Source organism: Pristiophorus japonicus, chromosome 4, assembly GCF_044704955.1.
Source record: "Pristiophorus japonicus isolate sPriJap1 chromosome 4, sPriJap1.hap1, whole genome shotgun sequence".
Taxonomy (NCBI): Eukaryota; Metazoa; Chordata; class Chondrichthyes; family Pristiophoridae; genus Pristiophorus; species Pristiophorus japonicus.
In genome coordinates, this window is record NC_091980.1 from 104969504 (window position 1) to 104984383 (window position 14880).

Here is a 14880-nt window from a genome sequence, read left to right on the forward strand (position 1 = left end):
TTGCTTTCCATAGGCCTCCAATGCCTCCAGGCGGTCTCCTCCTGCCCCCCACCGCCCCCCGCCGCCCCCCCCCCTCCTCACCGCCTCTGCTTCTCTGGCATTCCCCGTATTGCTCCCTGTAAAGTCCTGTCCCTGCAGTACAGCTTCACACGAGGCACATACTGAAGTCAAGGTCACTCAGGACCTGCACCTTTATTACACAGCTCTCGAATGGCACACTTGCCTGAGACCTGTCTTTATATACCTGTCTGGGACAGGTATCCAGTGTCTCCTGCAAGCGCACCCCTGGTGGTAAGGTATGCTGGTGGTTACAGGTCATATCTAGTTACAGTTATGTATAGCATAGTAAGATACAGTTGTGTACAGTAGTGTGAGATACATGAAACTCCCGACCGCCGATCGTCTGAAGATCCCTTCTCCCGTGCTCCTCCCAATCCGCGATTGTCTGAGGATCCCCTCCATGAGCTCCTCCCGGCCCGCAATCATCCTCAAACCCCTCTCCACCCCCCACACTGTGCTTCTCCGGTTGGACCCCGGCCCCCACACAATCCTTCACTCTCTCTTCTCTGTGGCCTAAATTGAGAGGCTGGATAGCTGCGGGCGGGAAACTGAGCCCTCGCATGCAAATCCAGCCCTGTTGTTAAAATTGGCAGCCTCCCAGGTTTCCTGACCACCTCGGAGACCCCCGCCCCCAACCTGACCTCCTTCTTAAGATCCAGCCCATTGTGTTGGTTCTGATCTGTCACCTAATATCGACAGAACACATAGACCTAGAAATCCAACAGTGTAGCACCCATTTTTCAGGTGCTAAATGGCCTTCTGAACCTCCAATATGGCAGACAGAAAGCGCATACTCATTAGGAGCTGGAAGTGTGCCACCAGCCACATTGGTAAAGGCCACAATAATCGGTGTACATTGCCCTTTGCCTGAAAAAGGCATTAGCCGCTTTACGTATGTAAATCAGGGACCTAGCACCTGTTGGAATTAATGTGGTAGCTTCCCAATGCATTGCAAACCCAATAAGCTCTGCAGCACAAGCATCTTCATAATCTTTTGCCTTCTTCCAATTTAAACTCTGGTAGCAGCTTTGGTCAATACATTCCCGAGGCCAATCTCCCCCGATTTTACTGAGCAGATTGGCCGCTGTGTGTGACTCCATTTGGCCCCAATGACATTATGAAAGCTTAATATGCATATATTCATTAGGCATCCAACAGCCTCTTTCTCACACGTTTCAGTGCTGCAGTTAACATAGAAACATAGAAAATAGGTGCAGGAGTAGGCCATTCGGCCCTTCGAGCCTGCACCACCATTTAATAAGATCATGGCTGATCATTCCCTCAGTACCCCTTTCCTGCTTTCTCTCCATACCCCTTGATCCCCTTAGCCGTAAGGGCCATAACTAACTCCCTCTTGAATATATCCAATGAACTGGCATCAACAACTCTCTGCAGCAGGGAATTCCACAGGTTAACAACTCTCTGAGTGAAGAAGTTTCTCCTTATCTCAGTCCTAAATGGCCTACTCCTTATCCTAAGACTGTGTCCTCTGGTTCTGGACTTCCCCAACATCGGGAACATTCTACCCGCATCTAACCTGTCCCGTCCCGTCCCGTCAGAATCTTATATGTTTCTATGAGATCCCCTCTCATCCTTCTAAACTCTAAAGTATAAAGGCCTCATATGTCAGTCCTGCAATCCTGGGAATCAGTCTGGTGAACCTTCGCTGCACTCCCTCAATAGCAAGAACGTCCTTCCTCAGATTAGGAGACCAAAACTGAACACAATATTCCAGGTGAGGCCTCACCAAGGCCCTGAACTGCAGTAAGAACTCCCTGCTCCTATACTCAAATCCCCTAGCTATGAAGGCCAACAGACCATTTGCCTTCTTCACTGCCTGCTGTACCTGCATGCCAACTTTCAATGACTGATGAACCATGACACCCAGGTCTCGTTGCAACTCCCCTTTTCCTAATCTGCCGCCATTCAGATAATATTCTGTCTTTGCGTTTTTGCCCCCAAAGTGAATAACCTCACATTTATCCACATTATACTGCATCTGCCATGCATTTGCCCACTCACCTAACCTGTCCAAGTCACACTGCAGCCTCCTAGCGTCCCCCTCATAGCTCACACCGCCACCCAGTTTCGTGTCATCTGCAAACTTGGAGATATTACACTCAATTCCTTCATCCAAATCATTGATGTATATTGTAAAGAGTACTGAGCACTTAAGATGGTGGTTGGCGGGTTCCAGGAGGAAGGGAGTGATACCTTGATTGTAACTGCTTACCTGACCTAATCTCGCCGGGCAGGTAGAGTTAAAATCAGATTCGGGGTTAAATTAGATTTAATAGCATTAATAAGACTTGGCTGAAAATGGGACAGGAGTGGAAAATGAATATAATATTTTTAGGAGAGATGGAATATAGGAAAGGAGGAGGATGGCAGTATTGGTGAAGGAGGGAATATATGCTTTAGAGAGTACTGATATACACAAAATAGAGTTTCAGGTGGATTCAATATGGCTAGAGATGAAAGATATAAAAGGGACTGTTACATTAGTTACAGATCCCCTAATCGTAGGAGGAAAATGGAAGAAAAATTCTATAGGCAGATCAGGGAATAACATCATAATTATTCTAGGAGATTTTAATTGCTCACTGATTGAGGCAGGGAACAAGTAAACAGACATACCTTGGAGTCGCACCGTTTCTACATTAAAGGCACTATGTAAATATTATTGTAACTGTTGCTGTTGAATGATTGCAGGCTTTTGTAAAATCACCACTGGAGAATTTCTTTGGTTATAATGTCCTCTTTTTCCAATTTGCCATTCACCAGTCCTTGATTGACAAAGTGGGCGGCCAATCACCTCACAGGCCTCTGCCAATGTTCCTTCAGAGTCTGACTGAGCTTTGCTGATTGGAGAATTGTGGGATTTAACCTGCCTCCTGTCACATGCACTGTCTATTCAAAAATTGCAACTATCTTTAATGAATTTGTTAATTTAAAAATTAATCAGAACAACTTGGAGTTACCATATAGGACTTCACATTTTAATCATCAACATTTTTTTTAACATCAACAGGTAAACTTACAATCAACATTGTGGATGAGAATGACCACACACCTGTGTTTCTTCCCTTTAAAAGGGTGTCTGGTATGTGATCTTTATTTTGAAAAAGCATTGTACAATACTAATAAAAGTTAATTAATGCCTTTGCAGAAAGCCCTGTTTTGCTTTGTAACAAAGGTGTTAATCCATTCATTTTACTGATATTTAATAATTTTAGGATTCTGTGATCAAAACTGGTGCTGCTATTTATGGCCGACAGCCTGGCTAAACTGATCTTTTACCATTTTCACTCAGGTTACTATTAAAACGACCAGCCCCTGCTTCTCTGAGAATATTGCTGGCTGCAGGCTGCTCAGGCTGCCCGAGGCAGGCTGACTGATTTAAAAGAATGCTAATTTTTGCAGTGATTTGCTGCATTTCCCATAGCGCCACTGAATTCTATAAAAGGTGTTAATTACAACCATATGCCACTGGCAGATGAGTAATGATGACACAAGCATAATACACAGGCTGTTCTCCTTATTCAGGACAGTAACTGGACTGGTAAAATATTATCACATCAGATAATATTCGTTTGCACCATTTTTGTCTGCCATCTCATTTATTTGACTTCCAACAGTGAGGTAAAGTTTGGGGATGGTTTGCACTTTGGGTGAAGGTGGAGAGGTGGTGGGGGCAGATGCTGCCCACTATACATATTTCTTTTCCACTGAAGTAAATCAAAATGAATATTGGGCAGAGTGTATAACAGGCAGCCAATCCGCTACCACCAGTTGCTTGCTGTTCACTCCCCAAGTGTAAATGACTCCAGTGCTGCAGGTTTAGAGATTTTCAATCATATGTTGTCATATTATCAGTTTTCTTGGGATGTGGACAATGCTGGTGAAGGCATTAATAGTCAATCACTTAGTCTGGAACTGGAGTCAGAGGTGGCAGGTTTCTTTCCCTGAAGGACATTAGTGAACCACTTGAGTTTTTACATTAATCCAACAGCTTTCATGGTCAATTTTCTGGAGCCAGCCCCAGTTTGCACTGTGTGGGGTTGATATTCACCAGGTCTGGCTGGCATTAACAGTGTCAAAATGAGGTTGGTAGCCCCACTGCCCTGTTAACACACGTGAATGTGGCCGGCTCCATTTTGAAAGAGGCCTAACTTCGGGTGTCCATATCGCCTGCCTGGTTCAAACGATAGACCCCGGAGGAGCAGGAGTGATCCTCCATGGCCCACAAAAATAATCTTCTCCACTGCCATCCCAGGACCCCTCCCCCATCCCTCACCCCCTCACCTTGCTAGCGGCTGCCTGGCCCAATCTTCAGGCCTCAATCCGGCGAGCTGCATCAGGATGCATCTTTGGCGCCCCACAGCATGCCTACCAAATTTAAATGCGGTCAGACCTCAAAATCGTGGTCGCCTCTTTGCCGCCAGAATGGGCAGATGACCATTGCACTCCACCTGTTGGTTGCCCAAAAGTCAAAACTGACCTCTGTGATTTGACCTCTGTGACTTTAATGTCTAAGATAAAGCTGAAATTCATTATCGCCTCATTTGAGGCTAATGGGGCCAGGTGCTAATGCTTCCCAGCTTTCAAAAAATTGACATTAGTGCTCCAGGAAGTAAGTGGAGCGCTAAATCATACACTCCACTTCCTTCTTGGAGCGCGAAAGGACGCAGGCGGGGCAGAGAGCTGCCGTGTTTAAAGGGCTCTTGCTTCCCTTAAAGGGAAGGGCCATCCCTGCAGGCTCTGCAATTTAAAAGGCACCTACCTGGACCACCAAGGCCATGGTGATCCCGCGTGATCAGCCCGGCAATCAAGCAGAGTGCCGGGTTGAATGATCGTGGGCAGGAACCCGCAAAAAAAACTCCAAGAGGAAAGGTAAGTTTTTTTTTTACTTACTTCGGTCACTTCGACTTTAATCATCGCTCCTGGTAGCGGCTGGCCACCTGATCCCTGCCTCCTGCAGCTGTCAGTGCTTTCACCCGGCGCTGTGGAGCGGCAGTGAATTTTGGGTCCGGGGCGCTAATGGGCCGATGTGCACAGTGATGACGTCACGATCTCCAGGCGCAGTAGATCGGGGTGCAACACCGTAGTGCCACCGATAAACTCCTGCGCAATATGGTGGGAGTTGATGTCAGCCCCCGGGGACACTAATGGGAGGCACAACTGCACCCAATTTCTCCCTAAAATGTTTCCATTTGAAGTATGAAACCAATCTTTGAGATGCAGTAACTAATGGAATAAACTTTCATTTCAGTTATCGTGCCAGAATTAACATCAATTGGTGCTGAAGTAGCAACAGTTAAGGTACATCAAAATTGCTGTAAATGTTGTTAATCATTTGTGAGTAGTAGTAAACATCAATATTGGTCTGAAAGTGGAAACACCAATCTGAAACAGGGCAGATTTATGACTATCCTGAGTCCTAACCTAGAGCATTTATCTCTCACTTTTGTAGAAGCTTTACCAGTACAAAACCTGCACTACTAGCACCATACGTGCAATAGTACTAACCCAATACTACTATCAAAACTGCACCAATCAGTACTTAATTTGTTAAAAAAGGCAAAATGGCCACATGGATTATTTCTGCTATTAATAACTATTTAAGTTCCAAGGAACTTTGCCCATTTTCACCACATCATTATAGTGTGGTACAAAACAGTTTTAAATAGACACAGAAAACAGCACGCTATAATGAAATCTATGCTACAAAGTGGGTCCTTGGTTATGGGGCCTCTTTTAAAGAGAACGTTTTCATGGAGAGCAGAATATGTTGCAGTCACTATTATGGACAGTTATCAGAAGGTATGTGCAGCAACTGCATAAGCTGAGTGAGGATAATATGATTTAGAAATAGCTTCAGATTTTCCTTTAATTGTTCCTAATACAAATGAATGTTTAAATTTGATTAAAATACTTTAATTGTGAAATCTATTAGGTTTTGCCTGTAAATTGTAACATATTGTTGATCAATAAACTAAATACAATAATAGTTTAAAATAATCAGTGTATCAATATCAACAAATATTCACATGAATATAAAAATGCTTTTAAAGGGTTCTGAGACCATGAAATAGATCCTACAGGCAGCTGTGAAACAATAATGTGGTACAACAGCTCAGAAAGCCACTCAGAGTCTGGTAACAACTACAGCTCACAAGCCCAAGCAGATCACTAGACAAGGATAAAAACTTTAAGGGGTAGAAATTCATCTCGGACTGTGGCGTAAAACGTGCGGTATTGGATCGGACACCCGTTATACGCAATGCCTGATATTCAGTTCCATTGACTGCAGTGGGACTGAATATCAGACGCTGCGTAGAAAGGGCAGCCAATCTGATTCGATACCACCTGTTTTGCACCAATGCCAGAGAAGAATTTCTACAGTTTAAAAAGTATGTAAATCTCAAGTGTTGTCATCACTTAGTTTGCAAAGGATAATAAGCTAAGGAACTCATAATCGGGGATGGCAAATAGTTCAAAGAGGTTCACATATCAACCACAGGTATTTATAGAGAGAGAGGGCATTATGATTATGGAAGGGTAGAACTTCCAATTGACAAAGTTCACATACTGATGTTTAATGCACTTGAAATGTATACTATTGTTACAAAAGCATTAAACCATTTGTTTTAAATGTTAGTTTTAAATAGATTAATGCCTGTGTAAAATAGCACTCTCAAAGATATTGTACGAGTGCGTTAAGCATATACATACTTCACTGATTGGAAGTTTTATCCTCTGGTGAAAAAGAAGGTTAGTGATTTAAAATCAATCAAATAAAGATGGATTTGTTAGACCAAAATACATTGTTCAGATTCAGAAACATGTCCTAATGTACCATGTTTGTGGTATTTGTCATCCTGATTTGATCTCTGTTGAATCAATGAAAACTGCCAGTCCATGAAACTGGTCTGAGAATAAAAGGTTTGGTGACAACCAGTTAGGGGTTTGTGTGAAGCCTGTTCCATTCTGTGGTCAATGCTGGATTATACTGGCTGCAAATTGATATAATTCCATAGAATCATTAATTACAGCACAGAAGGAGGCCATTCAGCCCATCACATCTGCGCCAGCTCTTTCGAAGAGCAATCCAGTTAGTCCTACTCCCCTGCTCTTTCCCCATATCCCTGCAATTACTAAATAAATATTCTCTTTTGAAGGCTACTAATGAATCTTTATCCATCACCCTATCAGGCAATGCATTCCAAATCCTAACCACTTGTTGCGTAAAAAAGGTTTTCCTCATGTCACCTCTGGTTCTTAAATCTGTGTCTTCTGGTTATTGGCCTTTCATCCATTGGAAAGATTTTCTCTTCATTTACTCTATCTAAACCCGTCATGATTTTGAACACCTCTATCAAATCTCCTCTTAGTCTTCTCTGCTCCAAGTAGAACAACCCCAGCTTTTCCAGTCTATCCATGTAACTGTAATCCTTCATCCCTGGAACCAGTCTAGTAAATAATTTACAAGGTTGGTTACCTTTTCCTGTTAATTTTTACTGATCTCAGCTGGTGAATATTCTTTGACTGCTTGAATCCCCTTCTAGCAGCCGAACTAATAGTAACTGATGCAGAGATTTGAACCTGAACCCTGTCAGTATAGCATTGAAAGGCCAGTGCCTTACTGTTATAGCCATTAAAATCAATTGTAAGTATACAATGGTAGGTAACAAATAAGGTGGTAACTAATGCAAAACTTTTCTTGACAGGCAAGTGACAACGATACCGGAATAAATGCAGAAATTGCGTTTGTTGCCACCAAAGTTATATTCAATTTTTCGGATGGCCAACCAATCAAAGAATTGTCAGATGTATTTGAAGCTTCAAGAGCTACCTTTGCTGATGGTGAATACACAGCAACTATCAAGTAATGTAAACTTCTTTATTATTTAATGTAATGGGTGATCTTAAGACAACAATGCACATTGCAAAACTGTAGCAATAACAATTGGAATAACAGAAAACTATTAGTGACACAGATAGGCCATTCTTCTGTTGCTAAACAGTCCTATCTTTTCTGCACCAGGCCCTGCTGCCGTTGAACTAACATAAAACATGTGGCCAGGAGGAGAAAATATGTAGAAGTCCTGTCCCAACAGAACTCTGCCTACTTTCTGCCCTGTTGCTTTTCTGTGAGGGAGGGTCAGCTGTGGGAGCAGCGGTAAATTCAAACAGGTGGGCACTTCCTTTAAGTATTAATTCAGGGGTGTGTCCATTTTGGTGGACAAACATAAAACATAAATTCAGGATTGCTAGGTGATGGCAAGTATGCTGGTGGCAATGGAAAGGACAAACATATTAAGGTCAGTGAATTTAAACATTCTTAATGTTTTCGCTAGGTTTCTTTAGTTTCCCAGCAGGCACTTACGTTTTCATAAGCCATTACACTAATTGGTGCATGTTGTTTACTTTTTGTCCTCTGCACATTACTGGCACCATAGAATGATACAGCACAGAAGGAGGCCATTCAGCCCATTGTGTCTGTGCCAGCTCTTTGAAAGAACTATCCAATTAGTCCCACTCCCCCACCCTTTCCCCATAGCCCTGCAAATTTTTCCTTTTTGAGCATGTCAAATTTCTTTGTGAAAGTTACTCTTGAATCTGTTTCCACCACCTTTTCAGACATTGCATTCCAGATCATACCAACTCACATAAAACATAGAAACATAGAAACATAGAAAATAGATGCAGGAGTAGGCCATTCGGCACTTCGAGCCGACACCACCATTCAATAAGATCATGGCTAATCATTCACCTCAGTACCCCTTTCTGCGTTCTCTCCATACCCCTTGATCCCTTTAGCTATAAGGGCCATATCTAACTCCCTCTTGAATATATCCAATGAACTGGCATCAACGAATCTCTGTGGTAGAGAATTCCATAGGTTAACAACCCTGAGTGACGAAGTTTCTCGTCATCTCAGTCCTAAATGGCTTTCCCCTTATCCTTAGACAGTGTCCTCTGCTTCTGGACTTCCCCAACATCGGGAACATTCTTCCTGCATCTAAACTGTCCAGTCCCATCAGAATTTTATATGTTTCTATGAGATCCCCTCTCATCCTTCTAAACTCCAGTGAATAAAGGCCCAGTCGATCCAGTCTCTCCTCATATGTCAGTCCTGCTATCCCTGGAATCAGTCTGGTGAACCTTCGCTGCACTACCTCAATAGCAAGAAGGTCCTTCCTCAGATTAGGAGACCAGAACTGAACACAATATTCCAGGTGAGGCCTCACCAAGGCCCTATACAACTTCAGTAAGACCTCCCTGCTCTTATACTCAAATCCTCTAGCTATGAATACCATTTGCCTTCTTCACTACCTGCTGTACCTGCATGCTAACTTTCAATGACTGATGTACCATGACACCCAGGTCTCGTTGCACCTCCCCTTTTCCTAATCTGCCGCCATTCAGATAATAATCTGCCTTCATGGTTTTGCCACCAAAGTGGATAACCTCACATTTATCCATATTATACTGCATCTGCCATGCATTTTCCCACTCACCTAACCTGTCCAAGCCACCCTGCAGTCTCTTAGCATCCTCCTCACAGCTCACACTGCCACCCAGCTTAGTGTCATCTGCAAACTTGGAGATATTACACTCAATTCCTTCATCTAGGTCATTAATGTATATTGTAAATAGCTGGGGTCCCAGCACTGAGCCCTGCGGCACCCCACTAGCCACTGCCTGCCATTCTGAAAAGGACCCGTTTATCCCGACTCTCTGCTTCCTGTCTGTCAACCAGTTCTCTATCCATGTCAGTACATTACCCCCAATACCATGTGCTTTAATTTTGCACACCAATCTCTTTTGTGGGACCTTGTCAAAAGCCTTTTGAAAGTCCAAATACAGCACATCCACTGGTTCTCCATTGTCCACTCTATTAGTTACATCCTCAAAAAAATCCAGAAGATTTGTCAAGCATGATTTCCCTTTCATAAATCCATGCCGACTTAGATCGATCCTGTCACTGCTTTCCAAATGCACTGCTATTTCAGTTTTAATAATTGATTCCAACATTTTCCCCACTAGTGATGTCAGACTAACCAATCTATAATTATCCATTTTCTCTCTCCCTCCTTTTTTTAAAAAGTGGTGTTACATTAGCTACCCTCCAGTCCATAGGAACTGATCCAGAGTCGATAGACTGTTGGAAAATGATCACCAATGCATCCACTATTTCTAGGGCCACTTCCTTAAGTACTCTGGGATGCAGATTATCAGGCCCCGGGGATTTATCGTCCTTCAATCCCACCAATTTCTTGAACACAATTTCCCACTTAATAAGGATTTCCTTCAGTTCCTCCTTCTCACTCGACCCTCGGTCGCCTCGTATTTCCGGAAGATTATTTGTGTCTTCCTTCGTGAAGACAGAACCAAAGTATTGGTTCAATTGGTCTGCCATTTCTTTGCTCCCCAGTACAAATTCACCTGAATCTGACTGCAAGGGACCTACGTTTGTCTTCACTAATCTTTTTCTCTTCACATATCTATAGAAGCTTTTATAGTCAGTTTTTATGTTCCCGGCAAGCTTCCTCTCATACTCTATTTTCTCCCTCCTAATTAAACCCTTTTTCCTCCTCTGCTGAATTCTAAATTTCTCCCAGTCCTCAGGTTTGCTGCTTTTTCTGGCCAATTTATATGTCTCTTCCTTGGATTTAATATTATCCTTAATTTCCCTTGTTAGCCATGGTTGAGCCACCTTCCCAGTTTTATTTTTACTCCAGACAGGGATGTACAATTGTTGAAGTTCATCCATGTGATCTTTAAATGTTTGCCATTGGCTATCCGCCGTCAATCCTTTAAGTATCATTCACCAGTCTATTCTAGCCAATTCACGTCTCATACCATCGAAGTTACTTTTCCTTAAGTTCAGGACCCTAGGGCCCAAGTTTCGGCCTCAGTTGCTCCTGATTTTTTGGAGCAACTGGTGCAGAATGGAGTATCTTAGAAATTCAAATTGTCGGCATTTAGTTTGCTCCAGTTCTCGTCAGTTAGAACAGTTTCACTTTGAAACAGAATTTTTTTTTCAAAAAGGGGCGTGTCCGGCCACTTAGGCCTGTTTTCAAAGTTTTGGCAGTGAAAACTTACTCCAAACTAACTTAGAATGGAGTAAGTGAAGATTTTTGTACGCTCGAAAAAACCTTGTCTACACTTTAGAAAATCAGGCGTAGGTTACAAATTAGGCGTAGGGAACGAGGTGGGGGGGGGGTGATGGGGGGAAGGGAAGTCATTAAATTCTACAATCAATCCTTAGTTCTACTTATACAAATATTATACAAATAAATCCAACCTGAATAAAAATTTATAAGCAAAGAAAAGATTAAATAAACCATGTTCCTACCTGTGTGAAACAGCAGCAGCCTTCGAGCTGCTGTGCTTCAGGCAGGCCTTCCATGTTGGAGACAGGCAGGGGTGTGGCGTCTGTCTCGACGGCAGCCCCAACAGTGGCAGCAAGCAGCCTTCGAGCTGAGCTGCTGTGCTGCAGGCAGGCCTTCATTCTGTTAGTGGCTGGCCAGCAGCCGAAGGATCAACACCGGACGCACACAGCTTTTCAAGGGGGTTGAGGCCATTTGGCCCTGGGATAGGAGCGGCGTCAGTGGCTGGCCGGCAGCCGAAGGATCAACACCGGACGCACGCAGCTTTTCAAGGGGGCTGAGGCCATTCGGCCATGGGATAGGAGCGGCGTCAGTGGCTCGACGGCAGCCGAGTCCTTTTAAAAATGGCCGAGTGCCAATGTTTGTTTGACACTGCACGTGCGCGCACACTCCAATGCGCACGTGCAGGGTTGCTGGCACCACGTTGGCTCATTTAAATTGGACCCGCCCCCCACTACTTACAGAATCAGCGCGAGTGTTTGGCTCCGCCCCCCGCTGTGAAGAGCGCGCCGTGCCAAGCTGAGATTGAACTCCGAGAAGCCGGAGAATATCGAAGTTTTTTTCCAGTGCACTTTTAGGCGCGAAGAACAGGCGTCCAGCTCGGAGGTGCGCCGTTTTCGGCGCGGGCCGAAACTTGGGGCCTTAGTCTCTGAATTAACTGTGTCACTCTCCATCTTAATAAAGAATTCTACCAAATTATGGTAATTTGTACAACAAAATTGCTAATTCGTCCTTTCTCATTACACATCACCCAGTCTGGGATGGCCAGCCCTCTAATTGGTTCCTCGACATATTGGTCGAGAAAACTACCCCAAATACACTCGAGGAAATCCTCCTCCACCGTAATGCTACCAGTTTGGTAAGCCAAATCTATATGTAGATTAAAGTCGCCCATGGTAACTGCACGCATCCCTTATTTCTTGTTTGAACAAGTACTTTGGTTCGGTATTCACGAAGGAGGACACGAACAACCTTCCGGTTATAAAAGGGGTCGGGGGGTCTAGTAAGGAGGAGGAACTGAGGGAAATCCTTATTAGCCGGGAAATTGTGTTGGGGAAATTGATGGGATTGAAGGCCGATAAATCCCCAGGGCCTGATGGACTGCATCCCAGAGTACTTAAGGAGGTGGCCTTGGAAATAGTGGATGCGTTGACAGTCATTTTCCAACATTCCATTGACTCTGGATCAGTTCCTATCGAGTGGAGGGTAGCCAATGTAACCCCACTTTTTAAAAAAGGAGGGAGAGAGAAAACAGGGAATTATAGACCGGTCAGCCTGACATCGGTAGTGGGTAAAATGATGGAATCAATTATTAAGGATGTCATAGCAGTGCATTTGGAAAGAGGTGACATGATAGGTCCAAGTCAGCATGGATTTGTGAAAGGGAAAGCATGCTTGACAAATCTTCTGGAATTTTTTGAGGATGTTTCCAGTAGAGTAGATAAGGGAGAACCAGTTGATGTGGTATATTTGGACTTTCAGAAGGCGTTCGACAAGGTCCCACACAAGAGATTGATGTGCAAAGTTAGAGCACATGGGATTGGGGGTAGTGTACTGACATGGATTGAGAACTGGTTGTCAGACAGGAAGCAAAGAGTAGGAGTAAATGGGTACTTTTCAGAATGGCAGGCAGTGACTAGTGGGGTACCGCAAGGTTCTGTGCTGGGGCCCCAGCTGTTTACACTGTACATTAATGATTTAGATGAGGGGATTAAATGTAGTATCTCCAAATTTGCAGATGACACTAAGTTGGGTGGCAGTGTGAGCTGCGAGGAGGATGCTGTGAGGCTGCAGAGCGACTTGGATAGGTTAGGTGAGTGGGCAAATGCATGGCAGATGAAGTATAATGTGGATAAATGTGAGGTTATCCACTTTGGTGGTAAAAACAGAGAGACAGACTATTATCTGAATGGTGACAGATTCGGAAAAGGGGAGGTGCAAAGAGACCTGGGTGTCATGGTACATCAGTCATTGAAGGTTGGCATGCAGATGCAGCAGGCGGTTAAGAAAGCAAATGGCATGTTGGCCTTCATAGCAAGGGGATTTGAGTACAGGGGCAGGGAGGTGTTGCTACAGTTGTACAGGGCATTGGTGAGGCCACACCTGGAGTATTGTGTACAGTTTTGGTCTCCTAACCTGAGGAAGGACATTCTTGCTATTGAGGGAGTGCAGCGAAGGTTCACCAGACTGATTCCCGGGATGGCGGGACTGACATATCAAGAAAGACTGGATCAACTGGGCTTGTATTCACTGGAGTTCAGAAGAATGAGAGGGGACCTCATAGAAACATATAAAATTCTGACTGGGTTAGACAGGTTAGATGCAGGAAGAATGTTCCCAATGTTGGGGAAGTCCAGAACCAGAGGTCACAGTCTAAGGATAAGGGGTAAGCCATTTAGGACCGAGATGCGGAGGAACTTCTTCACCCAGAGAGTGGTGAACCTGTGGAATTCTCTACCACAGAAAGTTGTTGAGGCCAATTCACTAAATATATTCAAAAAGGAGTTAGATGAGGTCCTTACTACTAGGGGGATCAAGGGGTATGGCGAGAAAGCAGGAATGTGGTACTGAAGTTGAATGTTCAGCCATGAACTCATTGAATGGCAGTGCAGGCTAGAAGGGCCGAATGGCCTACTCCTGCACCTATTTTCTATGTTTCTATGTTTCTATGATGCTGTCCCCAACTTCATTACTACTGTTTGGTGGTCTGTACACAACTCCCATTAGCGTTTTCTACCCTTTGGTATTCCGCAGCTCCACCCATACAGATTCCACATCATCCAAGCTAATGTCCTTCCTTACTATTGCATTAATTTCTGCTTTAACCAGCAACGCTACCCCACCTCCTTTTCCTTTCTGTCTATCCTTCTTGAATGTTGAATACCCCTGGATGTTGAGTTCACAGCCTTGGTCACTCTGGAGCCTTGTCTCCGTGATGCCAATTATATCATATTCATTAATTGCTGCCTGTGCAGTTAATTTGTCCAACTTATTATGAATACTCCTCGCATTGAGGCACAGAGCCTTCAGGCTTGTCTTTTTAACACACTTTGTCCCTTTAAAATTTTGCTGTAAATTGGCCCTTTTTGATTTTTGCCTTGGATTTCTCTGCCCTCCGCTTTTACTTTTCTTCTTTCTATCTTTGGCTTCTGCCCCCATTCTACTTCCCTCCATCTCCCTGCATAGGTTCCCATCCCCCTGCCATATTAGTTAAACCCCTCCGCAACAGCACTCGCAAACATTCCCCCTATGACATTGGTTCCAGTCCTGCCCAGGTACAAGATTGCTAATTAGTCCTTTCTCATTACACATCACCCATTCTAGAATGGCCAGCCCTCTAATTAGTTCCTCGACATATTGGTCTAGGAAACCATCCCTAATATACTCCAGTAAATCCTCCTCCCCAACAGCACTAGTAAAC

The 14880-nt window shown here is 44.0% G+C and overlaps 1 protein-coding gene across 1 annotated transcript in view; it reads left to right on the forward strand.

The window, feature by feature from the left end:
* The window catches only part of cdhr2 (cadherin related family member 2), a 187953-nt gene that overhangs the window by 117942 nt on the left and 55131 nt on the right, over positions 1-14880 (forward strand). Inside the window, exons 21-23 of the mRNA XM_070877658.1 lie at positions 3092-3163; positions 5333-5382; positions 7791-7948. Of these exons, the coding sequence (XP_070733759.1) occupies positions 3092-3163; positions 5333-5382; positions 7791-7948 (280 nt within the window). The remainder of the gene's footprint in view (positions 1-3091; positions 3164-5332; positions 5383-7790; positions 7949-14880) is intronic.